We start from the raw sequence: 26968 nt of genomic DNA, 5'->3' as shown, positions 1-26968 counted from the left end.
GGCCGGCAGCGAGCGGATACTCAGGCCACGCCAAGCCAAATGCCAAGCCACGTCTTTCGAGCGCGCGCGGGCTACACGGGCGTTGCTGCAGGCTGGCTCGCTTGTTCGCAGGCATGGGCGAAGCAAGTGTAGATAGTGTCGTGTGATCGTTACTGTTCTTTTCTTTTCCTTCGCGCTCAGGGTAGAGCTAAATAGCACTTTCACTGACAAGTCTACAACCTTTTTCGGCTTAGGCTACTGAGGTCCAGCATTACGCTTCCATATTCTAGAACTTGTTGGCGCGATATTGCCATATCAGACGATATAAAGTGAGGAGGCTTGTGTGTTCGCTATAAAATAGATTATCCTTGACTCCAAGAGATAGTGACTCATATGTGAGAATCGCTGTAAGAAACTTCTGCAAGCCTTTTACAAGCTTGTACAGTGGTGAAGTGGAAGCTGACAAAGCCCGTGAGTCTCCTTTTTCTATATCACATATTCTTGGCGCAGTGTAGTGGTTGCCTGGGAACTTTTTAATACACAGTGAGGTAATTCGCAGGAGTTTTTGTTGTCTTTGGTAGTGCGATGAGCAAGAAAAATAATGATGGTCATCGTCAGCGCAAACCACTGGAAAACATGAAATTCTACCTTCACCTCAAGAGTCGTCGCCCTCAAACCCAGCTCATCCAAGATCTCGCAGTCCTTGGAGCTGTGAGTTGTCTATGCTCATCACAGCATTTGTTGGGACTGTATTAACGCATCGGGAAATGGCGCCGTTTCTGATATTGCGTGTCACGAACGCTTATCTTTCAGAGAGTGGAGCCTTTCTTTGGAAAAGACATTTCGTGCGTAGTCACGGATGTAAGGGATTTTAATTTCAAGCGTACCTCGACGCCGCAAAAGTTCAACTCCGTGGATTCCAGTGGTCCTTCAACAAGTCCATCGTGCTCCGGATACGTGGCAAACAGGTATATGCGACGCCGGTTTCGGGCCCCAGTGGGCTCTATATGTCTCTGTACCATTTCTTAATCTTTCAGTATTCATTAACACTATCCATGCCTGCCTCTCTTTTGCACCTCAATCCCCTCAATGCACCTCTTCAGATGTTCACCAGTTGCCTCGTGGGCGTCAGCAAGCCGGTCAGTTGACTCAAAGAGTGGAGTTCACATAGTAAGAATGAAGTTGCAGCTTGATATTCCTGATTCCGCACCGTCTGAATTAGTGAGCTATCCTGTGCTAGTGATAACTGGGTAATAAAGGAGACACTTTGTTTGTTCTATCATTTAGGCAAGAGGACAAGCTCTCGTTCAAAAAGCAATACGAAATGTGGCAAGTATTTTTTTCTCATATGCATTTTGATTACTAACCACTATAATATCTTGACTTGTATTTTACACTTTTATTACACATTGCAGCCGGGCCCAGCGGATGTTTTGGAGTTGTGTAAGCAGTGGAAAATTGAGGTGCGAGGCATTAAAGGTGTCCTTCGGTGGGTACAAGAACTCAAACTGAGAGAAAAAGCCCGCCTAGGAGTTGAGAAGACTGGAAAGGAGAACCTACAGGCAAAACAAAAGCCCGACCTTCCCCAAAAACTTATGCCACCTTTTATCAAGATAGAAGATGAAAAGTGGTTGGTACTGTTATTGCTTTGATTTGTAAAAATAGCCTTGGCATCCTGGTCTGATGTTTTCAGATGCAGTTTCTTATCGCAATTAAAAGAACCTCTTTTTATTCTTTTTTTTTTTTGCTTACGCACTCAAAGTTGACCTAATGAAAACCATTTAAATGCTTCCTTAACTATGTTACCTAACCCCCAAACTAAAGATGCGAATTGTTTTAATGCAAAAGCATTTATATGCTCAGCAAGCAGTGATCTTGCTTGTTCCCGACTATTGATTGGCTGGCCAGGTTGTGGCATCACAGTTTGTGTGTCGTAGCGCAGGCAATTCAAACAGTGCTTTCATGCAATTTAATTGGTCCAACCTGATTAAACTCCAAGTAATTGATTTTAATGCAAGATCATCACTTCACATGGTCTAACCCAACTCTAGAATGTTGTGGCTTGCATATGCTGAGTGCAGAAGGAAAGAGAAAATGTATGAGAAAATGTATTCGAACCTAGGAAATCCTTGTGGGAAGAGAGTACGGAATGCCACAGCTATCGCCGCAGCCATTCACCCTGCGTGCAGACTGCAGTACACTCTCTCGCTGGGCGTTGCACGTTGTCTCCTCTATCTATGCGCAAAAGCTTTTGTACATCCTACTAGGTTTGACAATGTTAAAACCCTACCATTTTTTGCAATTTGAAATGTGCAGTGATCATTCTTTATGTTTCTGTGCAAATGTCGTGTCTCTGTTTGGTGGGAAGCTTTGTACACCATTGTGATAGCATACAAATCTTGAAGCTGTAATATTATTACAATGTTAGGAACACAGACTCTTTAAAGGATCGTGCAACTTCTTTTTTGAACTGCGTGTAAAATTGCAAGTTCGATGAAACAAAGAATCATGTTTTGCCTGGCTGTTGCAAAACATTTGTTGCCATGCTGATAGTTTGAGAAATATTGTTCTCTACCTAATGTAAAAAGTTACCTCAGGTGTGATATGGAAAGTGTTGTATCCTCTTGATGCTAAGAAATTATTTGTATGTTTAGTGTATTCTACAGTCATAGTGGGGTGTGAGAGGGTAAATCAACCAAAATTTTAATTTTTCTTTATTTCATTCCCCCCCAAGAAAACAATGCATTAAATGAGGAAACAGTTCATGCAGAGACAGGGCTCTAAGCCATTTAAAATTGGTACCAAATGTATGTCCTGGTATTTAAAAATGACGAGCACACATTTTTGTTCACATGCTGTTTCCTTTGTGATTTTTGCGTGTCATTTTTTTTTTTCTCTAGAAAATTGCCTCAGCTTGCTAAATTTATTGGTTCCTGACATATTTACTAGTAGAACTGGTTGGTTGGTTAGTTTGGTTTGTGGGGTTTAGAGTCCCAAAGCGACTCAGGTTATGAAAGACGCCGTAGTGGAGGGCTCATGAAGTTGCGACTAATTGGGGTCCTTTAACGTTCACTGACATCGCACAGCACTAGGACATCTTGCTTTTCGCCTTCACCGAAAAGCGGCCGCTGCGGCCGCATCCTTGGGAACAGTAGTCGAGCGCCCTAACCACTGCACCACCATGGTGGGGATACTGGTAGAAACTAAATTTTTCGGTTTCGAACTGTTCTGTGAAGCACTGAAACCAAAGTAGTTGCTTTGTTATCTGTACCATTTTCGCTGCATGGTGTTGATATTTAAATTTATTCTTCCATGTTGTTCTGCCTAATCTTGGCAAGAACGGTTATAGAGTGGATGAGGAAGGTAAAGCTATGCGAGCAAGCCATATTGGGGATCGAACTGCTCCAAGCGGAGCTCCATCATGACATTTCCATCCTAAATGTAGTGAAACAAGCATTTCAATGTGCATGGTTACCCAGTATTTTGTGCGTTTCCTGACAGGATACATAGCACCAATGAAACCATTGAACTGTTGCCTCTGCCTTAAAGCATTTTTTAAGGCCTGAACTGTGTAAACTGCCTCTTGTGCTACAACTTACTGTGATAGAATAAAGCATTAAATGCTGTTTTCAAACCTGTTTGGGTACGTCAGATCAGTTGTAGCTTGCAAAGTTTCTCTCAGCCACTTTAATGAGCATGCTGAGTAGGCAGTGTTGTATGCTCCTCAGACAGTGAGGAACCATAGAGAAAGAAGAGAAACGAAGGGGCAAGGAAAGCAAGAAATTTTTTTAGTCTCCTGACACCCTTTAAACAATCGCTGAAAATGTACAAACAAACTGCAATTTTCTCGAAATGACATTTCTGAAGTTTTTTTCAACAGCTTTTCATAAAAAATTCTCATTCTTCTGTGTTGAAACTTTCCCACATTTTATTTGTGTTTCCAATAGCTTGAATCAAAGCCTTTAAGAATGTAAATGTGTTTTAAGTGTGAAGAAAACTTTGATGCCTTAAGCTTTCTCTTGCGATTGATGACAGCTGATGGTGCAAACAGAGATCCATCTTTTAGGTTCAATTAGAAGTCCAGTAACATGTGAAATCTGCATGTGAAGGCTGATGTCCATACTACTTTTTGTTAAAGTTGCGTTAAATTTCGTAACAATCTATAATTGCAGAACTCAGACACCAAAAGGGAAACAGTGTTGTAAATGAATTGCATGTTTTAAGACCACAAGCATTACTTATGAACACAAGAAATTTCTTATTGAAACATGCAATTGCTTTTGAGATATAAAGGTAAAACCAACAATAACGTTTTCCCTAAACATACCTCCTTAAGCTACAATCACAATTGCGTGCATAGGCTCATCCTTATTGGCTTACTGGCTGTGGTGTTAGGGTGTCGATATTGAAGTCATGGAACCAATATTGGCCATGGCCTCATGTTGGTGGCAGAATGTTAAAATGCCCATGTACTCTGTGATGTTGGTAAACATTAAAAGAGAATGCTCGAGCCTGCTTCTACACCTGCTGCATAGCAACAGTGTACATAGGATATGAAAGGGCTACTTAATCAAATTGTTCACAATGATTGATTCCTATAAATGCTTAATAAGGCCCTTTTATTGAGGTACCCTGATTAATCATACAAATGCTATTTAGGCAAGAAGCAGAAGTAACATATGTGAGCTCCATGTTGAGCTGGCTTGTTGTGCCAGTACAGTTTTACAAAGAGCGATGTCACGAAAGCATCTTGCTGGCCACAAATTTCACTCAGTCTCTACCACCTCTGGCACCATTCCTGGTGCCAGTGAAAACCGTTGGTGGCCTTATCAACTTGCATGGCTCACTTGTCTAATATGTTTGTGGTGCAAAATATGTTTTTAACATAGTCTCCTTTTGTGGAGAGTGTGTCCAGTATTTTCTTTTTTGAAAGAAGTTACACTGTTAAAAGATTTGAGCATTGTTTTCATATCTGCATGCAAACTGTATTCACTCCTTTACAGCATGTTCAGACCACTGTATCGAACACTCAAACAATGGCCAGAGGTCAAACTAGAAGAGTGTGAAGAAAAAGTGCCGCCACCTGCTCCACCTGTGCCAAAGGAACCTCCTGTTGATAGTCACCTGAAAGGAGTCCCACTAAGGTAAATTTCTTTTTATTGCAGTATGAATAAAAAAAAAATTCTCTTCATTCTAAGACTTCGTATGTCGTTTTGGAAGAAGCAGCACATTTATTTGTATGCTTCCAACTCTTGACCTTTATTATTTCGGTACTGATGCTGAAAGGACCTTAAAGGCACACAGATGACTCATTAAATTTGGCCTAGGTCAACAATTCACCACTTTACGAAGACTCTTATGAACTAGGGGAAGAAATGAAACTCGACATACTCATGTTGCTACTGCAGGTCATTTTCTGAATTAAACTGACATGATGTCAAGTTTTTTTGTTGCAAATAAGAAGAAAAAAATTAACTGCAAAAACGTTAACTGCAAAAACGTTCAAATAACTTCTGTTTCATGACTGCTAGCGCACGTTTAATGCACAAGGGTGAAAATGAAACCTGAGCAAGAAAAAATGAAGCAGTGCGGGGTCATTGTTTCCAGTGTGATTATCATATTCACAAGTAAAATGAACTTTTGTGGAGAAGATACTCCACATTCAAATTTCTATGCAGTTAAGGAGCTTTTGCATAGACGTTGCCAGAGAGACCAGCTTGGGAAACTCTGCAGCTTTGGTGTAGCATTTGGCTGCTGAACACAACATAGATTCCTGACTATAGTGGTGGCATTCCAGTTGAGATGTAAGAACATGCATGTGCCACGCTACTGCACATTAAGGAATACCAAGGAGTCGAACCTGATTTGGAGCCCTATAACGCTGGCCCTTGTTAAAAGCTCTTTGCGCGAAGCTTCTGTTTCTTTGAACCACCTCCTTCAAAAAGTGTTGGCATCAGATTTGCAATGAATTAAATTTAGCACACTTTCTTTTTTTGCTTTTGTTTGTTTTGAGATTTTTTTTAGATAACCACAGCAACATCATCCACCAGACTGGATGAGCTGTGAGGAAAAGCCAACTTCTCAACGACCTTGGAATCTGAACTAAGCTTGCAGCATGCACTGACGATAAAGGGTTGCTGCAAACAGGAGAAAGAGGAGGTAGTGAAAGAGCTGCAAGGCATTGTAAGCAAAAAAGGGATGGGGAGGTGAGGAAAGTTGAGCAAACAGGTAGAGAGCAGTACAGCACAGAGCAGCGAGATGAAAAGCAACAGCTTGGCTTGCGGCAAAAGACAGCATGCATTAAACCATTGAAGGATCCCCAGAGAATATTAGATTCCTTGTTCTCATTCGTGTGGCTTAAAATTTTCAGTGTCGGGTAATTAAGGGCCACCGCGAGATCAGCGTTGAGATAACTTACAAGGATTCGGTTTGTTTGCAAGCTAACGCGAGTGTCGTGGCAAAGAAAAGCGTGCCTTTTGCAATGGACAAATGATATACTGCTTAGAGTGTTCAAATTTTTGAGAGAAGATGCAAAATGAGGCAATGGATAAAGGGTGACATAATGTTGTGTTCGAAAAAATAAATAGGTAATTAATTACAGGCAAAAAGTTTATAAGTAAGGGCGACAATGGTCTCATTAGCCATTGGCTTGGCGCCACATTTGAATGTATCAAATACGTTAATTAGGGTGATGTCGAGATGTATCAAATACTAAATAGTTAATTAACTCAGTCAATTAAGCTAATGTCACGCAACCTGGAGTCGAGCCAAAAAAGGGCATAGGAAGGGATTGGTGCCCAAATTGAAAGTGCCAAAGACTAAAATAGTTAATTAAGTCAGTCAATTCGGGTGACATCAAGGATGTGACGTCACGCAACCGGAAGTAGAGCCGAAAAGGGGCATAGGAAGGGATTGGCGCGCAATTTGAAAGTACCAAAGACTGAAATGGGTAAACAAGTAGTGAATTAAGCAACTAGAAGCAACCACAAGCTTCCAACAGCAGCATCCGTGCTTTTGCATTACTCCAATGCAGATTCTGCAGTGCTCATTAATTTTATTTTTTTCTGTCAGTGTGTTGTTGATGAATGGCAAGTGAGTGGCGTAAACATTTTTGCAAATGCCACTAACCTAAGAAGTGTGGCAGGCGTAATTACAGAAAATGTTGATCATGATCCACCATGACATACTCAATAAGGACAACTATTACCTTCAGTGTAGCATAGGACGATGGCGTGGCATCCCACCTGCACGGTAGTTCCGCATACATGTAAAGTGGTGCCCTGCTTCTGTGTGAAATTTTAATGGGAATGTATTGACTGTCCAATATAGACACGGGCAGAGGCTCTTTATTTTTCTTTCCTTTTACATGCCTCAGCATAATATATATGTCCAATATAGACGGGCAGAGGCATATTATTTTCTATTACTTTTTAGCAGTCTCACCATAATATATGTCCAATATAGACAGGAATTTGTATATCTGGGATCGACTGTTCAATTTGTTTTGTGATGATTGTCTGTCTGTGTAACGAGGAATTTTTCAGATGCAAAGTGACTACTACAAATAATGAATATTGTCAGAGATTAAATTTTTTTAATAATGTCGAAAATTTGTACAGATAGTGGAAGATTAAGTGAATAGTTTTTCCACAAAACTCAGCTGTGAAAATAAACACAGGTATTGCAAAACAAAATATATGTTTTCACCCATTCTTAGCAGAATTTTGTTATACGTGTAAGGCCTACCAGGCTTAATTAAAAAAGGAGTCATGCAGTAATACCTTGTTTATAATGATTTGATAATGATTTTGTCTGTGAAAAAAGCCATATACCACAGTCTGACTTATTGCTCATATAAAAAAGGGAGCTTCCTGACTGCTGCCATGAAACGTTAGGTAAATACCTCCTTGCTGGATAAGTGATATCAGCAGTCTATTAAGAGTGAGGCTTGTCACTGCCAAAATGCAACAAGACAGCTCACGAAAAGGACTGCACAACAGCAACCTGAGCAGCAATGCTTGCGGGAACGTTCCTTCCCCGCTTCCTCGTGACGTCTGAAGACAGGGAGTCAACGTTGAGTGGCACCTGCAACAAACCCTCGCCTATCATGTTCACAGTTCACTGAAGTGCGAGCCCTGTGATGGAGCTCAGCCACGGAAATGCTGTCGTGAACCGTGAAAACGGAACCATTCTGTAAGGTGCCCCAGCGCGCACACTTGACTGTTACATTGTGTGGTTGCACGGGCTGACTGATCCTGACGCCTTTGTCCTACTTTTTTTTTCTTCATATCTACTGTGGCCAAAGAAGAGAGATATATTCTGCTTAACAACGCCGATTAACAAGCGTTCAACATATCCTGTGCCTGATTGACTGTAGCAAGCTGATCTCCCAACTGTGCCAACAACAGCTAGGCACTCCAGAATTAAGGGGGAGGGGTGAAGGAAAGGGGATGTAGGGAGTGGACTGGGCGACAGAACGGAAGAGGCAGTGTTCTAGATTAGCGTATAGAGCAGGACAACTGGAACAGGAGGGCTCGGAACAAAGATGGGAATGGAATAGATGCATACTTTTTAGATTTCTTAACAAAACAACCACAACAGCACACCCGGGCTGTAACTTCACATCCTTTCACCGTGGTCCGAAGCCAAGTTGCTTCCGCGCACCTGCATATGATGATCTGCAATGAGATGAAATTCGTGAGCTCCAATTTCACTATTCAAGCTATTTGTGAATAGCTTGAATAGTGAAAGTATGGTGCAAGTTGAATTGAATAGCAAAAACTGTTCAGAAACTATTTGAAATTTCGTGTATCTGCGCACCCCTAGTTAAAAAGCTCCAAAATACTTCTTGCTGATAAACCTGCATAGTTCTGGAACGTGTCTGTCATATAATCTGTCATAATTTTACGCTCGTGCTGTTCATGTCAGTTCCTTTGCCTTTCCTGGTCTTCTGTGCTACAGTTATTTCATGGACTGTGTAGCAGGAAGCCACTATTCAGTAGCAGTAACTACCCTTGCATAGGCAGGCAGGTGGCTTGCTTGGAAAAGGGTTCCCTGGGAATTTAGGGGTGAATGGTTCATTTTCTGGCTTGGTCAGCAGTGTATGTCTTTACCTTTATTACCGGCTGATACGAGCACTGCGTGCTAGCACCGTGCACAAACTGCCCTTACCTTTCAGGCATTGCACAGGCATGCAGGGCTGGAAAGGTTTAGCTCATAGCAGCATGCTACTGCTGGGAAGGGTGGCAAAAATGTGTTTCAATAATGTTGCTGAATTCCAGTGACAGTTGAAAAGTGTCTGTATGCTAGTAAGCACATGGTAGTTGTATTTTGCAAGCAATTGCCAGGACTTATAAAATATTTTTTGGACTGGTGCAGAACAGCTCCCGGTGCTGCTTGCAACTTCATTCTGTCTTGGAAGTATGATCGTGCTATGGTCTAATTACTGCTTGTGCGGCCTATTTGCAACCTATAGATTGGACACTGCAAAAGCAACACCTCGAGTCAAGATCACAGAGCAGAAAAGATTCAATTGTGAAATCTGCGGTTATACCTACACTTGCCTGGACGAGGTAAGCTTCTCATAGTATTATCTATCTCTAGAGTAAAACCTTACAATGTTGTACTTCCATTGCAGCACTTGAAAACTGACAGTCACCAAAAGTTTACGAGTAACCCCAACAACTTCACTGTCGTCACCAACCTCATTTCATCACTACCTCGTGCTCTGCCCGGTCGTCTAGGTCATCCTCTTTCAGAAATTAACAATGTGGACTGGTCAACGTCGAGTGCCTCTACTTCCGAGAGTTCCAGTGACGAGGAGAGTGCACACACTCCAGCCAAACCCTGTCATCCAAACTCTCCTCCTCGAGTCACATCTGTCGAAAAGGAGCGTCCTGACTTAGCGATGAAATCTGTGTTTTCTGGGACACTATCTGCTATCAGGCATCTAAAAGTTGTGCGCAAAGAAGCTGTTCCTGCTGCGACACAGCCCAACTGCGCATTACCACGCGGTGTTGCAGGTCTAAGGAAGAGGCCAGCAACATTTTCAGATTTTGAGACCCAGGCTGTTATCAAGAAAGACACCAAAGTGCAAATATGTTACAGTGATGTGGGCAATGGCAAAGAAGACTGCGTCCCTCCTAGCTTCTCATCTGACCCTCCTGAAATGGAGGGTGGCCTCCTGGCTGGTTTGAGCATGTTGAAGTACCCTTCGGTACTTACACCAGTCAAGAGTGCTGGAAACCTCCCCCTTGGTGGTAACAGTTCTTTTGCCAAAAATGCAGCGGGGGCATGGAGCAGCGACAGTTCTACATTGCAATATTCATGGACTGATGTTGTGAGTGGAGTTGTCCCCGAGCCGAGCATGTTGACAAGACAGTGCAATGAGGTTTCAAACACAGACAGTGAAAACCTTTTTTTGTGTACTGCATCTCTTGCAGACACCTTGGAACCACTGAAGAGTCACACAACCCTAGATAAGATTGACACGTCATCTGTAGTGAATGTGACTGCCTCATGTACGGAAACTGGAGTGCTAGAGATAGCTACATCACCCTGTTATTGAGCCCTGGTTTGTATCCTGTTATGCTATATGGTATGTATAGTATGTTATATAAGTGGTAATGTCTGTGTAACTTTAAGCCGGTATAGGTGCAGTCTGGTTGAGGTAATGTTTGCACTGAATACTTGTATAGTAAATTGATGTTTTGAGTTTTTGATGTGTGTGCCAACTGATGGATTCCTTAGCACTTCATCTTTCATCATAATTGTTTTCTTTCACACACAGCCATCATGCCATTACTCATTTGAAATTTATTTATTAAGTGGATGAAGTATAACAGCATTGTTGTAAATGAACTTGGCAATAAAGCATGTGCATAGTTGGGATGAGAATAGATCATGGAAAGCAATATTTTCCTTGTAGATTGATGACTAAGTGTTTCATTTCATAACCATTACTTGCTCATGCTCTGGGATGTTTTATGTTCTGGGATGACAGGGGCAATAATAATTATATGACTAGGGTTCACAACCTTATAACTTGTGATTGCTTTCAAAGGCTGTTGAAAATCCCCCCAAAATTGGCCTCCATCACCGAACACATGAAAAATACAAACATGCAGATGCACAGCGTATTACAATAAAAAGGACCGAATTCAGGTGATAATGAAATGTTAAGAGCTGTATACAGTATTGTCTCTATGTAACAGGGTCTGCAACTTTATAAATTTTGACTGCTTTCAAAGCATTGAAGAGCCCCATGAAATTACCTTCAGTCATTTTCGTAGTCAACACACGTAAAAAGCAGAAACGTGCAGATGCACAGCCTATTAAAAAGAGCAAAATTCAAGTGGTAATGAATGGATATAAAGCTAAAATATCTGTTTTAAGCAATTACAGTAGTGTCCGTCCCAAAAGAAAGCAGGAAGGAAAGGTGGGGTGGAGACGTGCATGGGTTTGTGTGCTCGGGGAGCCGAAGAGTTATGCGATACCCAATCTGCAAGGTGCACTAAACAACTTAATTCTCTGTTTTTCATGAATTGCACCGACCTTGGGGAACATTCCACAAAATCATTTCTCATTACAAGCTCAGGTAGGCAGCTCAGCAGAAAAGAGAAATTGCAAACCGGGTGTTTCCAAACCCTCAGCGGTTAATAAATGGCATCCAAATATATTTAATCTTAAATGTACGCACTGCAATAGCATTGCAGATCTAGTCCACATGGTCTGAACCTGCCCTTCATATAACCATCCAAATAGAAACGTAGAATCTTGGGAGACTTTATTACTCGAACACGAAGCAGAAAAGCAATGTAAAGTCGTCAGTCTCTCCCCGAGTGCCGAGTCTCCAAGGAATTCCGGCCGACAGCGGAATGAATATGGGTTGAGGCTAATGCCTTCTCCCCCATAATTCTTGACGGGTATGAATAAAAGTTACTTCTTTCTCTCCATATAACTCAGGCAAAGAGAGCAGTGAGGAAGCCTGTCACCTCGGATTTGCTAAATTTGCTACTCTTGAAGTATTCAAATATTGCGTCAATTGTGCTCTCAGTTAACATTGCACTAATGTGCAGCTGGAGAGCACAGGTGTTCTGAAGCACTCGGTCAAAGCATGCTCTACAATGCTAATCTCGCAAAGTAATCTGGTGCATAATACCGTTTGATCTTTGTGACTTCTTTTAAAAGCAAAAACGTGCAGCTCCTTGGTAGGCACCCCAGTTGTAATGCACCGTAACAGAGAACTCTGTTCAGTAGAGTGCCGGTAAGTGACAAAAATGCTCATATGCATCCAGTCTAGCCTGGCTTGGCTCTATTGCTTTTTGTTCACATGGGTGCACCTGCCTGTGCAGTTTCACAATGAACTTATACATTGAGGCAGAGGTGGAGCGAAAAGAGTAGAGCTAAGTTTAGCACCGTATTGAATTAATCGGCAAAAGTTGGCTGGCATTGCAAACAGAGGTCTGGAGCAGCAGGCCCATTCTGGCATTTCATATGCCCGTTTTGGTGCGCCCATGCTCATTTGCATACTTGGTCTTTGGCTTGGAGTAGTTCGGTGAGTAGCAGAGGTCTGCACCACATGTCGGAAATAATCGGAGGCTGTGTAAAAAAATTGTATCATGGTAATTTGCATTTCTAGTAATTGGTGATTGATAGGTGTGGGATAAGTGATAAATAGTTAATGAAGTCATTGTTTTACTTATTTGATGAATTAAGGAAATGGAAACAAAATAGGGAATGGGGTTCACAGGTGTCAAAATGCTCAGAAGGATAAGGCAATGCAGATGATGCTAATTAAGAAAACTTAGAGCATAATTGATCAACTTATAGAAATAATTGAAAAACTGAAGAGGGGATTCAAGTGTCAAAACACTAGTATTGAAGAGCCTATCCTTGATGTTTATTAAGAAAGCTTAGAGTGCAAATGATCAAATAATTTAAATAATTGAGAAAAAAATTTGGTGAAAGGGCGGATTATTTTCAAAAACCAGTCAAATTAAAAGCTAGTGAATGCAACTATAGCGAAACAAAAACAGGGAAAAGACCAGTCATGCGCCTTTTCAAAAACCAGTCAAATTAAAAGCTAGTGAATGCAACTATAGCGAAACAAAAACAGGGAAAAGACCAGTCATGCGCCCTTTTCCCCCAAAAACATCAGATAAATGTTGAAAATGCCGTTAAGGGTATGATGCAATAGCATATCACGCACACGGATGATGGTTTTCAGTTTTAAAATTTTGCAATTTTTTTTAATTTTCAAAATTTTTATACACCGATACTTAGCATCAGCAAACATTAGCTTTCTATTCTGAGCAGTTTGATATATTCAACCTCCTTAGTTTTTTTTCGTTTTCAAATTATTTCAATTGATCAATTACATACTATGAATTATATTATTTAGCACAGTCAAGCATTTACTTTTCATTCTGAGCTTTTTGACTACTTCCTTTTTTCAATGTTTCGTTTTTCAATATTTAAATTGATCAATTACACAAGCACAATCGCGGTGGTACAGTGGTTAGAGCGCTCGACTTCTGCGCCCAAGGATGTGGTATCGAATCCCGGCTGCGTCGGCCGATTTTCGATGGAGGCGAAAAGCAAGGCGCCCGTGTGCTGTGCGATGAGAACCCCAGGTGGTCAAAATTTCCGGCGTCCTCCACTACGGCGTCGCTACAGCCTCAATCGATTTGGGACGTTAAACCCCACAAACGGACCAACCAATTACACATTGTAAATTTTCTTAGCATCATCAAGCATTGGCTTTTCATTCCAGCATTTGATACATTCGAGCCCCCTTTCAAATTTTTTTATTTCTAATTTATCAGTTACACTCTACATTTTTAATTAGCATCAGCAAGCGTTGGCTTTTCATTCCCATCAATGTGACCACCTTTGAAGCCCCTCTTTCTATTCATTTCTTCAATTCATCAATTACACGCGAAATTTTTTATTTGGCATCATCAAGCATTGGCTTTTCATTGTGAGCATTTTGACACCTTGAACCCCCTTTTTTCATTTATTTACTTCAACAAATAAATACGATGATTTCGAAAATTCCTCATCGCCTATCACCAATTAATCCCTTGAACCACAAATTACCAGAATACGGTTTTCTTTTTTTACACAAACCCCGATTATTTCAAACAAGCGGTCCCGACAACTAACAGTAGTAGTAGTACTACTACTACGAGTTGTGTAACCTATCGCTTAATATTGCTTTTTTCTTGTAGTTTTATTGAAAATGAGCTAGGATTACACGAAAAAAAATTCTAGAGGTCTCTTTGGACCCTTAAAGTGCGATGAGGCGAAAGCCATTATAGCGCGATGGATCGTTGCCCTCCACTACGGCACCTCTATCTCTTCTTTCACTCCCACTTTCCTCCCTTTACGGCGTGGTACATGTGTACGCGGAGAATTGTGATAGATACTGCGCCTTTTCTATCCTCTAAATCAATTTGAAATGCCGCTGATGCCTGCTAGCTGTACCAACGCATCCTATCTGGATCTGCTTCTGTTAGCTGTGTGGTGGGACGTTCGAGGAAGCGCCAAACGAAAGGCACCGCACGGACGCCTGGATCGGACGCCCAGCGGGGTCAGCTTCGTCTATGCATTAGTTGGTTGCACAACTTTTATTTCTATCGGAAATGGGCTACCTCTTCCCCGCCCCCGGCACGCGTGCCGGGGAAGACGGGAAGTCATGCGCCCGCGGATTAGAGGCTGGCAGGTAGCCTTTGGCTTGTTGCGGCCTCTTCCGCCAGATGGACGGTGAGGTGCTGGATCGCAGGGTCCGCGCTTCGCAGCAGGGTATCCCATGGTTCTTTACATGATATATTTAGTCCTGTCCCTGGGGATTGTAGGCACTCCCAAATTATGTGGTCGAGGGTCCCTCTCGCCCAACAGTGCTTGCACAGATCATTAATTGTTCCTAAGGTGTGGTAGCGCGTGAAACGCCCAGACCAGGTTCATGAAAGAATTAGTTTGTAGCCGCCTCCACGCGACAGCTTCTCTATTATTTAGTCTAACATCCGGCGGTGGTGCCAGTCTACGTCCCAATTTATAATGGCCGATGATTTCCCCGTAATTTTGCAGACGCTCGTCGTATGCTCAGTGTTCGGGGGGCTCGACGGCTACCCGGAAGTAAAGAGCTCGGGCTAGCTTGTGAGCCGCTTCGTTACCAGGGACGGCAGCGTGAGCGGGTGTCCAAATTAACTGAATTTTCCTATTCAGCGTTCTTTGGGTGAGGATTTTGGCTGCTTCCGGCGATATCCTCTACTTTCCAAATTTTTTAATGGCAGTTTTGCTGTCGCTAATTATGAACTTGGCTTCCGTTCCTACGCAAGCTAGCGCTATCGCAGCTTCCTCCGCAGTCTCTATGCTGCGGCCTCTGACTGATGGCTGCCGCGCATACCGGCGCCCCTCGGCCATCGACTACCGAGGCTACCGCTGCACCTGTTCTTCCACTTGCTGCATCAACCATGAACTACCTCCTTCGCTCCCATGTTCTTGAACCGTCACTCTAGAGCTTCGGCTCGTTTGGCCCTTTTTTCGACATTAAATTCTGGATACATGTTTCTAGGGAAGGGGAGGGGGGGGGGGGAGGACTACCATGGCTTTCCTGCTTTCCCTACTAATTGTGACTTTTTTTGAACTCCTCTGTCTGAGTTGAGGCCTATTTTTGCAAGGTTCACCCTGCCCGTCTCGGTCGTGCTTAGTCTCTCCAAGTGGGAGACTCGCACTGCCTCCGCCAATTCTTCCCACTTGTTATGCATCCTAGTTCAAGCAGTCGTTCGCTCGAGGTACCCATCGGCAGTCGTAGCGTTTATCATAATTACCCTTGTCTACCGTGAGGGTAGCGGGATTCCGCAAGTGAAAGATATACTGCGCATTTAATTTCCTGTAAACGAATTATAGAACGCCGGTGAACTTTGATGCGTTCAATAGAATACTGATTGTGTTCGACAAGGGGAAGTAGAGAGCTCGGGCTAGCTTGTGAGCCGCTTCGTTACCAGAGACGGCAGCGTGAGCGGGTGTCCAAACTAACTGAATTTTCCTATTCAGCGTTCTTTGGGTGAGGATTTTGGCTGCCTCCGGCGATATCCTCCCCTTTCCAAATTTTTTAATGGCAGTTTTGCTGTCGCTAATTATGAACTTGGCTTCCGTACCTTCACGACTGGATGTACCTTCACGACTGGTCATGACGTCACCAGGCGATTCATGCATAGACGAGCCTTTGCTTCCTCATTCTATCAAAGGCTCGTCTATGCATGAATTGCCTGGTGACGTCATGACCAGTCGTGACCAGTATTCTATTGAACGCATCAAAGTTCACCTGCGTTCTATCATTCGTTTACAGGAAATTAAATGCGGAGAAAAAGAGAAATTATGCTGCCTGATCCGAAGATCCCTCGGATCAGGCAGTATAATTTTTCTTTTTTTCCGCATTTAATTTTCTGTAAACGAATTACAGAACGCTCAAGACGTGCTAGCCTTATGTCACCGGTTGGACACCGCCATTGCGGAATCTGCAAAGGTGGGCCACATCTTAAAAGGCACTGCGGACGACGCTTTCCATTTCCTCCTCTGCAAGGGCTCTGATACCATGGATGTTCTCATCAAAAAGTGCCGTCTCTTCGAGCAAGGGAAGAGCCAACGCATATTTCATCAGTTTCAACGACTTCCCCGTACGGCTGCAACATCTTCGTTGTTGCGCAGCAGGCCAGTGCACCTGCGCCACCTCAACATACCGTCCCCAGACACCCCTTGTCCGATGTCTCTCTTATTCAGGCCGCTGTGCGCGAAGAACTTGCGAACTTAGACTTCTCGCTTGCTGTCTGTTCCATCGCACACCCCAGCGTCCGGCCGTCACGTACGAATATTTTCCGTCCCCGGGCAACGTCTTTTCGTCGCTGCCGAAATCCGGCAGAGTGGCTTATGCCTGATGATCGCCCAATATGCTTCAACTGTTCCTGTGTCGCCACATTCCACGACATTCCGCAATATCTGGTCTCAGACTCCTTGCACCGAGTTTTCCTATCACTATCGTCCAGAAATGCCCCGCCGTTTTCCGCCCCGAACACAGCTTGACCCGTCAGATTTGGCCACCGATTTCGCCAGCTCCCGACCACTCGATATGCCCGCTTCCAAGTTTCCACGAGCCCCTCGTTTTCGATCCGCGCAGCTCACTTAATCCTCGGCTGCTGCATCATACGGCCGATCTGAATTGGAAAACTAGATGATGCGGCTCCCGGAGGTGATGCTGCATCCACGACCAGGCCCAAATATACTCTACAGACCTTCCGTTTGGACCAACTAGACATTTGTGTTGAGGCGTTCCCGTGCGTGTTCTTGTAGACACTGCAGCACATATCTCTGTCATGAGTGCAAACTTTCGTCGTCGTTTACGTAAAGTTCTCACGCCGGCTCGGTCTCGGGTGCTTGTCGCGGACGGCGGAACGGTTGGTGTCGACGGACTTTGCACAGCTCGCGTTAATGTTGCTGGCCATGACCTCCCGATGCAATTCCCTGTTTTGAACCCTTGTGCCCATGACCTCATCCTCGGCCTTGACTTCCTATCAGAACACTCTGATCTGATCGACTGCTCGCAAGGCATCCTACACCTAGGTCTTCCAGTAATCGATCCTGAACCGCCTCATTCGTTACCTTGCGTCCTACCTCATCTGTCCCCGATGGTGACTATACTTATGCGCCTATTTCTGATCTCTTGCTGCACCGCAATGTTGCACTTGCACATACCGTCGCTACAGTCAAGGGGAACACAGTGTCACTGCCGTTGATCAACTTCAGCTATTCGACCCAAGTGCTTTCACCTGGCAAATGCGTTGCGACGTTCTCAGCTCTTGGCTCCTGTCAAGTTGCCCCATTGGACACTGAGCGTGCCCATCTTCTGCTGACTCTGTTGACGATTCTACTCTGACTGACACGATCACGACAATGGTGCCCTCCGATTTGCTCCGTGCCCAATCTTGTCAGCTGCATGCGCTTCTCGAGACCTATTCCGACATCTTCAATCTCCACAACAGCGACCTTGTCCAAGCTCTAACTGTCACGCACCGTATCGACACCGGCGGCAGTCGTCCTATCCGCCGCCGACCATACCGGGTCTCCAATGCAGAACGACAGGTAATATGGGCAGAAGTGGCAAAAATGCTGGAGACGAACATTATTGAGCCATCTCACAGTCCCTGGGCTTCGCCCGTCGTTCTGGTGAAGAAAGATTGCACGTGGCGCTTCTGTGTGGATTACCGTCACCTGAATAAGATCACTAAAAATTACAACGGTTTAATGCTGTTGAACCAAATATTGAGCGAAAGCATTAGCTACGGGTGACCGAGCGTTCTTCTTCTTCTCTTTTTCTTCTTCATCAGCCCTCATATAGAGCCCCGGCCGCTTTAACCAAGCCGTATGAACGTGCCATAGGGACCTATAGGGGTAACGTGAATGCCAGGGTCCTAGCAGGCTGATTCTGACATAACCTTCCCATGTGAAACGAGAGACCCAAGTTGGCAGCTCCTGCCAGCCCGTGTCACATGGGGTGTGACGTCACAGCGTCACGTGGCTACCGCCGCGCTATGCCGACCGCTTGAGTTCATAGCACAGCTCTCACCATAGTGTCACGTGGGATGTGACGTCACAGCATCACGTGGGTAAGACGTGGCTACCGCCGCGCTGCGCTGAAGGCTCGAAACCTAGAGTAGTATTGCTTTCGCAATAAAAGATGTCTATCCGCTTCATCGGATCGATGATGCTCTGGATTGCCTCTACGGAGCGAAACCAACGATCGCCCATTGGCAAATTGCAGTGGATGACCTGCCCATCGGTAAATTGCAGTGGGTGACCAGGACCATGAGAAGGCTGCGTTTGTCACTACGGATGGACTATATCAGTTTAAGGTTATGCCCTTCGGCTTATGTAACGCCCCAGTCACATTTGAACGCATGATGGACTCCTTGCTGCAACCGCGGCTGCAACATCAACCGCAGTAGCAGCCGTGGTGGTGTACTCTTCCTCCACAGAAGTCTCCAGCATCTTTATCCCGCATTGTACTGTCGCATAAGCGGAAACTGCGGCGATCGTGCTGGCCGTTACCTACGGAGATGTGACCAACCGTGAGCTTCACATAATCACTGCCTCTCAAGCGGCGTGTCGGCTCCTTCTCGCAGGCAGAATACCTAGAAAATTAGCTCGATTCAGGACTCATTCATTGGCTACAAATTCATTGCTCAGGCACCAGATTACTTGGGTCCCGGGGCACTCCGGGCTGGAAGGTAATGAGGTCACGGACAGGCTAGCTCATGGACACACAAACCACCATCCCCGATCTCACGACCAACCTTCACGTTCCCGCGGCTTACGGCGTGCGCTTCGGCACTTACGCACAACGTCGGCTTTACCACCCTCCACACAAGGGGCTTTATTTATGTAAATGATTTAGTTTCCGATAATAATCCAGCTGTCAAGACTGTTCTTTTTTTTTTTTTGCCGATGACTGCATCCTTTATACCCTGGCATCTTCAGTTTATTGCCAAGAACACCTGATAATGCTCTGATTAGTGTCGTTTCCTGAAGTGAAAAATGGGGCATGAAAATAAATACTCGAAAGATTGTGCTCTTGCGGCTATCAAGGAAGAAAAATCCGTTTTCTTTCAACTATTGCATTAATGGCGTTTCAGGTAAAGAAGTGGCACGGTATATGTATCTTGGTATTGCGTAAACTCGCAACTAAAATGGAATGACCACACGTTAAATCCTCAGTGTTACGTAAACTTGGTTTTCTTCGCCATAAACTTAGGGGCGCACCTGACATCTGCAAGCTATTAGCCTGCAATACGCTCATAAGACCAAAACTCGAATATGCCGCCATTGTTTGGGATACCCATGCAAAAAAAAAAAAAAAAAAAAAGCATAAGGGAAATATAAAAAATACAGAGACGCGCAGTACGTTATATTGACACATGCCATTCATAGACGACGAAGATTTGAACGGGCGATTCGGAGAAGACGACGAAGCGAAACGGTGCTCCGCTTTTGTGCTGCCCTGACTGACTGTTGGTGTTCTTCGGTGCCAGAATGCCAGAGCGCCTTCTGTGTAACGTTAAGTTACAAATCTGGTGGAGGAATTGCCAGGCATCGATCCAGTCCTGCATAATCAACCTGTCAATACGGAGCTTACCCTCGTACATCAACGCCTCGGCCGCCGCCTACGTGGAGAGCCCCCTGAATTCGGACCCCTTCCGGCCGCCACCAGGACGACGCACAGACGGCCGTAGAACCTGCTGCAATGACATCTGAGAGCAGGCTTCCCACCCACATCCTGTGTCATCAGCCGCGAACACCCCCCTCTTTTCATGGCGACGTGTTCGAGGACGCCGAGGACTGGCTTGAAAACTACGAGCGAGTTGCTCGTTACAACGGGTGGACGGATGAGCGCAAGCTCCACAACGTGTACTTCGCTCTTGAAGAGTCTGCACGGATATGGTTTGAAAACCATGAAGCTTCCTTTCCATCCTGGGCAGCCTTCTGTCGTGATTTGAAAGCCACCTTTCCTAGCGCCGACCGCCGGGAGCGAGCAGAAGCTGCGCTACACTCGCGCATTCAGCGCCAGAACGAGAGCGTGCGTATGTTCTTTGAGGACATGACACGCCTTTTCAAGCGTGAAGACCCACAAATGCCTGAAGATAAGAAACTGCGTCACCTGATGCGGGGCGTTAAACAAGAACTTTTCGCGGGACTGGTGCGCAGTCCACCGCGCACTGTGGCGGAGTTTTTCAGCGAGGCAGCGACCATGGAGACAACGCTGCAACACCGAGCCCGTCAGTACAACCGTGACGTGAACATCGTTGGGTCCGACGCACCCCCTGTGCATGTCGGCAGCGACATGGACGCACTACGAAATCTCATCCGTTCTGTCGTGCGGGAGGAGCTGTAAGCGCTCCGGATGCCTTGCAACACAACAGCATTTCCTTCACTGGCTGAAGTCGTACGGGACGAGGTGCGTATGGCAGCTCAGCAAGTTGCTGACGTTCCCCAGCAGCGCGTTCCCCACCAGACGTTCGAAGCGAGGCCCACCTACGCGTCCGTCCTACGTAAGGCTCCCCCGCCGGACCACAGTATCAACGCCGCAGCTCCAGCAATGGAGCCGCAGGGTCCTCGCATGGAGGGACTCGCATGCAGCCGCATGGAGCCTCACTACTCCCCTCCGCCAATCTACCAGCGACCCCGTAAAAGTCAAGTATGGCGGCCCCGGGACCGTCGGCCCCTGTGCTATCATTGCGGGGAAGCCAGTCACCTTTACCGGGCGTGCCCGTACCGCCGCGTCAACATGCGGGGTTTCGCCTCGGAGTAACTCTACCCTCGGAATGACGAACGGCCTACTGAGATTGCAAGCGACCTTGCAGCGCGACAGTATCCCGTCACGTCCGGTTACCAAGAGCGTCGGTCTACGTCCCCGACGAGCTACCGTTCGACAAGTCCCCACTCTTCCCGACGCCGCTCCTCTCCCAGCCCTAGCCGGGAAAACTAATACCAGAGGCCTTCGGAGGCAGGGTCGCTGATGTCGGGAAATATGAAGATCCTCCGTCATCGTCAGGCCGACCCGACGAGATTTCGCTTGTGTCAGGTAGCGACAGCATCCGGCATACTACCTCCGATCTATGTGTAACGATTGATGGAGTGGATGTCACCGCGTTACTCGACACTGGTGCCGATTATTCAGCAATGAGCCGTGGTCTCGCCCGAGAATTGAAGAAAGTTTTGACACATTGGTCCGGCCCGAAAATTCGCACGGCGGGAAGTCACTTGATCGAACCTGCAGGCAAGTGCACAGCGCGGGTCGGCATCCGTGGTTTTGTGTATGTCGGAGAATTTATCGTGCTTCCTGAGTGTTCGAAAGACTTGATCCTTGGTCTAGACTTCCTGCAGACCAACGGCGCTGTCATTGACCTGAAAGAAGCGCGTGTTTCTTTTTCGACGAAACGAGCCGTGGCGCGCATTGAAAACGAAGATCTTGGTCTGAACGTTTTGCGTATAGTCGACGATGACGTGAGGGTTCCGGCACGTTCTAGTGTGTTGGTTCTTGTTAAGCATGACTTATTCCAAGATTACGAGGGCATCGCGGATGGGCACCTTCCGCTACTACTTGAGAAGGAATTAGCTGTTGCTCGAGGACTCGTACAACTCCAGAACAGTTGTGCTACTGTCCTCCTGACAAATTTTGCTAAGGAGATGCGGCATCTCGCCAAGGACACGGCTGTTGCCGTCCTTCACGATGTTACTGCCTTGCCTCATTTACCGCCGGAGCGAACCCTAAAGAAGAGGCCGCACCTTGTCATGCTCTGCAAACCGTTAAAATTAACCCCGACTTGAGGCCCGATCAGAGGAATCTTCTCTCGGCTCTTCTGAGCGATTTCGCAAACTGCTTCGCCACAGGCTCTAAGGTCGGTCGTACTCCTGTCGCCAAGCACCGCATCATCACCGATGAGACCACGTTACCGGTAATGCCAGCGCCCGTACCGGGTTTCTCCTAAGGAACGTGACGCCATTAAAACGCAAGTGGATGAAATGCTTGCGGACGACGTGATCCAGCCTTCAACGAGCCCATGGGCGTCGCCAGTGGTCCTTGTCAAAAAGAAAGATGGCACCTTGATATTCTGTGTCGATTACCGAAAGTTAAATAACGTGACTAAAAAGGACGTCTATCCGCTGCCCAGGATTGATGACGCCCTCGACCGACTACGCGACGCCAGATACTTCTCCTCATTAGACCTCAAAAGCGGATACTAGCAAATCGAGGTGGATCAGAGAGACCGAGAGAAGACTGCACTTGTGACGCCCGACGGCCTATAAGAGTTTAAGGTGCTTCCGTTTGGTCTTTGCTCTGCACCGGCCACGTTCCAACGTATGATGGACACGGTTTTATCAGGTCTGAAGTGGCAGTCGTGCTTGGTGTACTTAGATGATGTCGTTATTTTCTCGCCTACTTTCGAGCAACACTTGGACCGGTTGCGCATCGTGCTTCAAGCACTCAAAGGCGCGAAACTAACGATCAAGCCTGAGAAATACTACTTTGCTTTCAAGGAACTACGCTTTCTCGGCCATGTTGTCAGTGCACAGGGCGTTCTCCCTGATCCCGAGAAGACTACCGCAGTGTCAAATTTTCCACGCCCCACCGACAAAAAGGCACTTCGACGATTTCTAGGTCTTTGTTCATACTACCGACGCTTCGTCCAAGATTTTTCTAAGATAGCTGAACCACTGACAGCCCTAACCAGAGAAGACATACCCTTCCTGTGGGGAGACGACCAAGAACAAGCTTTCCAGGAGCTTAGAAGCCGCCTACACAGACCCCCAATACTCGCCCATTTCAATGAAGACGCCGCAACCGACGTACAGCCCCGTCCACTTCTAGCTATAACACTGTCACTGCTTTTAAAGCGTGATAGCATCCGACACGTCAAGGCAGTAAAGCTAAGTGGCTGGCCATGCGAAATACCACCTCCTTGTCCGTCTGTGCTTGTATAGATTTGCTTCGATATGCGCCTGCATTGGACGCAATGTTGCTTTGAAAGGAGTGACCTTGTTATAGCTAGAAGTGGATGACCCTGTACATACTGATGCCAGCAACGTTGGCCTAGGCGCGGTATTCATTCAGTGGCAAGGCGGAGTAGAACGGGTTATCGCCTACGCGAGCCGAACACTCTCACGATCGGAGGCGAACTATTCGACAACGGAGAAGGAGTGCCTTGCGGTAATCTGGGCCATCAGCAAGTTTCGACCATATTTGTATGGACGACCCTTCCGTATTGTCAGCGACCATCATTCCTTGTGCTGGCTGGCAAGCCTTAAAGACCCGTCTGGACGCTTAGATCGTTGAAGCCTCCGTCTTCAAGAGTATGACGTCACTGTTGTCTATAAGTCGGGACATAAACACCAAGATGCGGATTGCTTGTCACGCGCGCCATTGGACTCCACTGCAGTGGAAAACGCCGACGATTTTCCCTTTATTGGGGCCATTAACCAATCCCATATGGCTGACCTTCAACGCAAGGACCCGGAGCTGGCGCCGCTCATCGATTTCTGGAAGGACGCGGTGGTAGAGTACCGCTTATTTTTCGTCGTGGCTTGCAGTCATACGCTTTACGAAGTCGAGTTCTCTACAAGCGCAATTTTGAAAGATCAAAAGAGACATTTCTACTCGTAGTGCCTACTCACCTACGGCCTGACGTCTTAAGCGCTTGTCACGACAAACCGTCCTCCGGCCACTTGGGAGTTAGTCGTACGCTTGCAAGAATTCGGGAGAAATACTATTGGCCGAAATTATTACCTTCAGTGCGATCTTACGTTAAAACCTGCCGTGATTGTCAACGCCGAAAGACTCCACCCGTGAAACCAGCTGGATTTCTTAGCCGATCGCTCCACCGAAAACTCCTTTCCAACAAGTGGGGATGGATCTTCTTGGTCCTTTCCCGAAGTCAAATAATGGAAAGCGTTGGATTGTTGTCGCGACAGACTACTTGACCCGATATGCTGAGACCGCGTCGCTCACAAATGGAACTGCCACCGAAGTCGCAGTTTTTTGTCCACGACATCGTATTGCGTCATGGCGCTCCGGCTGTTATCATTACCGATCGCGGAGCAGCTTTTACGGCCCGCCTGACTAAGGCTGTACTGAACCTTACACACACTAGCTATAGACGGGCCACGGCATACCACCCGCAAACTAATGGCTTGGTGGAACGGCTAAACAGAACTCTGGCCGACATGCTGTCTATGTACGTGGATATAGAGCATAACACCCGGGATCAAATCCTCCCATATGCCACGTTCGCATATAATACGGCACTTCAGGAGACGACGCGGCTCACACCCTTCGAGCTTGTCTCCGGCCGTCGAGTGACCACTCCACTGGATAATGCTGCCCGTATACACCGACGATGAATATGAGCTTGACCTGGACATCGCTAGTTTTACCCAGCGTGCGGAAGAAGCGCGGCAGCTGGCAAGGCAGCGCATATACCTACAACAGCAACTAGACGCTGACCGTTACACAAGGGACGGCGCTTCGCTGCCTACGAGCCTGGAGACTATGTTTGGATTTGGACGCCCCTTCGTCATCGTGGGCTCTCTGAAAAATTGCTGCGCCGGTACTTCGGCCCATATCGTGTCCTCCGCCGCCTCAGCGACGTTACTTACGAAGTTGAATCCGCGACCCAAGATCCCTCAAGCCGCAGACGACGCAAGTTCACTGATGTTGTACACGTCGTCCGGATGAAACCCTACCACGATCGCCCCGCTGACTATTCTTAAGACTGATGGTGCCCCGTTTTGTGTTGTGGTATCCCACACCAACCTAGCATAGTATCTGTCAGCTCATCGCATCAAGCAGCATTTGCAGCATCGAGGCGATGCTGCCAAGAAGGGGGGCAATGACACATGCCATTCATAGACGACGAAGATTTGAACGGGCGATTCGGAGAAGACGACGAAGCGAAACGGTGCTCCGCTTTTGTGCTGCCCTGACTGACTGTTGGTGTTCTTCGGTGCCAGAGTGCCAGAGCGCCTTCTGTGTAACGTTACATTATAATATTGTAAGCACTGTGAGTGACCTTCATCTTCATCTCAGCGTAATCATCATCGGTCTTCGGGTCGTGCGAAGAAGACGAAGTGTTGCTAAGCTGTGGCTAGTCGGTAGCTGCTGCTTCGGCCTACCTGAAGTAAAAAGGTGAATTTGCTGGTGCGTTCTTCTGCCTCACAAGTGGTGGAAGTGACTCCTGATCCCAGCGTCCTCAACGCGGCACCCCCTGGAGCTCCGTTCCGGTCGTGTTCTTGGCGGCACATCAACCGCCATGGCGCAGTCACATCCCCCTGCTCTCACCGTTCCGGCGCCTGTAGCTACCGATGGGCATCCCACGGCTGCCCATGCCACCTCTGCACCACTGACGTCCCAAGGTGCACTTGCTCAGCACCATTTGACCCACCCAACTTGGTCAGTTACCTCACGTCAGCGCGACCCTCCGGTTTTCGCCGGTCTCCGCGGTGACGACGTCGAAGACTGGCTACAGCAGTACGATCGGGTGAGCGCTTTTAACGGTTGGGACGCTTCTATGAAGCTACTCAACGTCTCATTCTACCTGAGTGACGTGGCTAAGACGTGGTTCCTCAACCATGAGGACGCCATTCCTGACTGGCCTCAATTCACGACACAGATCCGCCAGATATTTGGAACTGTTGGTGCTGGTCCGGCCTCTTTTCAAAAGAAGCTAGAGACCCGTGTGCAGCTTCCAGGAGAGACATACACATCCTACATTGAGGACGTACTCGCCCTTTGCCGGCGAGTTAACAATGGCATGGTCGAGGCTGAACGTGTCGGACATATTTTAAAAGGAATTGGCTCTTTTGCCTACGCAGCTCTAGCTGCCCAAAATCCCGTCACGGTGGCAGACATTCGTGCCACTTGCCAGCGACTTGACTATCTACAGTCGCGCCGCCTCAACAACACCTGGGATCCGAGCCAAATTCCCGAAACTGATCTGCGCACCATCATACGATCTATAATACGGGAAGAGCTCCACAATGATATTTCGTCGGTTCCTGCCTTCTCACGCCCACCTGCTCAATCTACTGGGTTGCGTGGCATTATCAAGGAGGAGCTTACTTCACTCAATCGTCCCATGGCTACAGAACCACCAGCTCCGACGTATGCTCCGAACGTTCCGACGTATGCTGAAGTCACTGCGGCTCCTCCTCCTTGTCCTCCTGTCCATCACGCGCCTGTCCCACCCAGCCTCGCCGCCCTGTCCCCGCGACCACCGGTGTATGGTAATTGGCGGCCTCTCCCACCTCGTCCAGTATGTTTCTACTGCGGAATCCGCGGCCATGTAACACGCGTTTGTCGCCGACGACTGCGAGATGAGCGTGCGAGCTATGGGTACGTTCGACGTGACGACGCCTACCAGCTTCCTCCTCGCCAGTA

The 26968-nt window shown here is 46.6% G+C and overlaps 1 protein-coding gene across 1 annotated transcript; it reads left to right on the top strand.

The window, feature by feature from the left end:
• The first annotated feature begins 17 nt into the window (after nt 1-17).
• LOC146199175 (protein DBF4 homolog B-like) lies at nt 18-10700 on the top strand. Its single transcript, XM_084594637.1, has 9 exons — nt 18-450; nt 561-690; nt 793-947; nt 1083-1149; nt 1267-1308; nt 1395-1609; nt 4983-5123; nt 9455-9551; nt 9617-10700. Exons 2-9 carry the CDS (start codon nt 565-567, stop codon nt 10544-10546), a joined length of 1773 nt encoding a protein of 590 aa, XP_084450763.1. The 5' UTR covers nt 18-450; nt 561-564; the 3' UTR covers nt 10547-10700.
• The last annotated feature ends 16268 nt before the right edge of the window (nt 10701-26968 follow it).

Source organism: Amblyomma maculatum, chromosome 2 (assembly GCF_055883805.1).
Source record: "Amblyomma maculatum isolate TAMU_Amacu chromosome 2, ASM5588380v1, whole genome shotgun sequence".
Classification (NCBI taxonomy): domain Eukaryota; kingdom Metazoa; phylum Arthropoda; class Arachnida; order Ixodida; family Ixodidae; genus Amblyomma; species Amblyomma maculatum.
This window is presented reverse-complemented; position numbering and strand designations above follow the sequence as displayed.